This window comes from Octopus bimaculoides, chromosome 15 (assembly GCF_001194135.2).
Source record: "Octopus bimaculoides isolate UCB-OBI-ISO-001 chromosome 15, ASM119413v2, whole genome shotgun sequence".
In the NCBI taxonomy this organism is placed as follows: domain Eukaryota; kingdom Metazoa; phylum Mollusca; class Cephalopoda; order Octopoda; family Octopodidae; genus Octopus; species Octopus bimaculoides.
The window spans coordinates 9,366,151-9,368,003 of record NC_068995.1 but is presented as its reverse complement, the minus strand read 5'-3'; the positions used below and the strand labels follow the sequence as shown (position 1 = coordinate 9,368,003).

The window sequence follows — 1,853 nt, the reverse complement described above, 5'->3', positions numbered from 1 at the left end:
CTGTCCCACCACGACCACCACCACCGACACCATTATAACCGCTATCACCACTATCACAAACTACTTCATTGTCATAACCGCCGCCACCGTCGCCACGGCCACCATCACCACCACCACCACCACCACCGCCACCGCCACTACTCACGTCATCAACAGCACCTACATTACCACCACTATCACAACCACCACGATTACCATCACCACGACAACCACTACAACCACCATCACTACAACCAACCACAACACTACCTCCAGCACCGCGACTACCAGTACAACTACCACACCCACCAACTGCTACCTTTACACCAATATCATTCTTAATAGCGCCCATTGAGATTTGACCAGTGTAGCCTCCGCGTCGTATTCCAGCATTTAGCGAAGCAGTAGCCAAATCCTTCTCAAAGCGCCATGTTGTCACCTTAAATATGCAAAGAACATATTGGAGGATGTAGTTACTGATGTACAAAAAGATGGGATAGTCGTGGAGGGAGCGCTGTTGATCATAATTTATTATTTTTTAGGAATGTATTTGCGAATAAAGAACAACAAAAAAACAACGTATATTATTGTCCGATGTGACTGAAATTTCAGCTCGGGAGTCATTCCATTAACCTAGGTCTCCCTGAGTCAATTGGAATATTCCAGAATATGGTTAAGCCTCACTGGAGGTTCATATCAATATTCTAAGGCGGCGAACTAGCAGAAACGTTAGCACGCCGGGCGAAATGCATAGCAGTATTTCGTCTGCCTCCGCCGAGGTCGACTTAGCCTTTCATCCTTTCGGGGTCGATAAATTAAGTCCCAGTTACGCACTGGGGTCGATGTAATCGACTTACCCCTTTGTCTGTCCTTGTGTCCCCCCTCTATGATTAACCCCTTGTGGGCAATAAAGAAATAAGAAACGTTAGCACGTTGGGCGAAATGCTTGGCGGTATTTCGTCTACCTTTACGGAAAAATGTCGATACTGACGAACGTTCTGAGAGACCGCAATCAGCAGAACTGAGAAAAACATCGCAGATGTGCGTACAGCTATGAGGGGATATCGTTGAATCACCATCTGTGAGTTATCAGAGGATGTGCAGATTAGTTATCGTCCATTTGAGTCCATTATCACTGAAGATCTGGGTATGAGAGGCGTGTCTGCCAAATTTGTGCTAAAACTGCGTTCAGCTGACCAAAAAGCACTCGGATTTCAGTTGCTCAAGATCTGGATTGTGTCGAGAAGGATGAAAGATTTTCAAAAACTATTGGTAGGTCTCTGAGCAACTTTCATCAAGATTTTGGCAAAATTTGATGCAGATTCTCTGCTCAACTTTCTCCGTCATGGTCAATGCGACGATCACACGTTACACACGTTACTTCCAAGCACTGCTGTAGATAGCGGAAGTAAGCTAGAACATTAAAACCTAGTGCGCATGCACAGCAGAATTTAAGGTCAATCTGTGCTAAACAGCTTCATTCTGCGTGCTTTAGCTTCGTTACTATGAGAACAATCCGGATACTTACTGATCAGACCACATATACGACTTTAACAAAAGCATCATCACCAACGACTGTAATTATTCCTTTGCTAGCGTTGCAAGCCCAAAAGAAATATTGGACATCAGTCAAGAAACAGAGAAAGAAGTATGGGTGAGATTTATGACAACAAAAAGTGATTATTTATCCCAGAAATTTATATATTTATACAGAAAAGGTTGAGCAAGAAGCTGACATCCATTTTTAAGACCGTGAATTAGCCCAGGAGAGAAACAGTATTTGAAATATTACGTATGTCTCGGTAAGAGATTTTCGTAGTGGCGTTGAAATGTGGCTTGGACTATCGGTGCATGTGAAATGGCCTACAAAAAAA

General features: G+C 43.6%; 1 protein-coding gene across 1 annotated transcript in view; it reads right to left on the bottom strand.

Annotated features, from left to right (window-relative positions):
* LOC106872279 (keratin, type II cytoskeletal 2 epidermal) overlaps positions 1-1,853 on the bottom strand; it is a 165,306-nt gene that overhangs the window by 16,437 nt on the left and 147,016 nt on the right. The window contains exon 2 of the mRNA XM_052973444.1: positions 29-418. Coding sequence (XP_052829404.1) covers positions 29-418 — 390 coding nt within the window. The remainder of the gene's footprint in view (positions 1-28; positions 419-1,853) is intronic.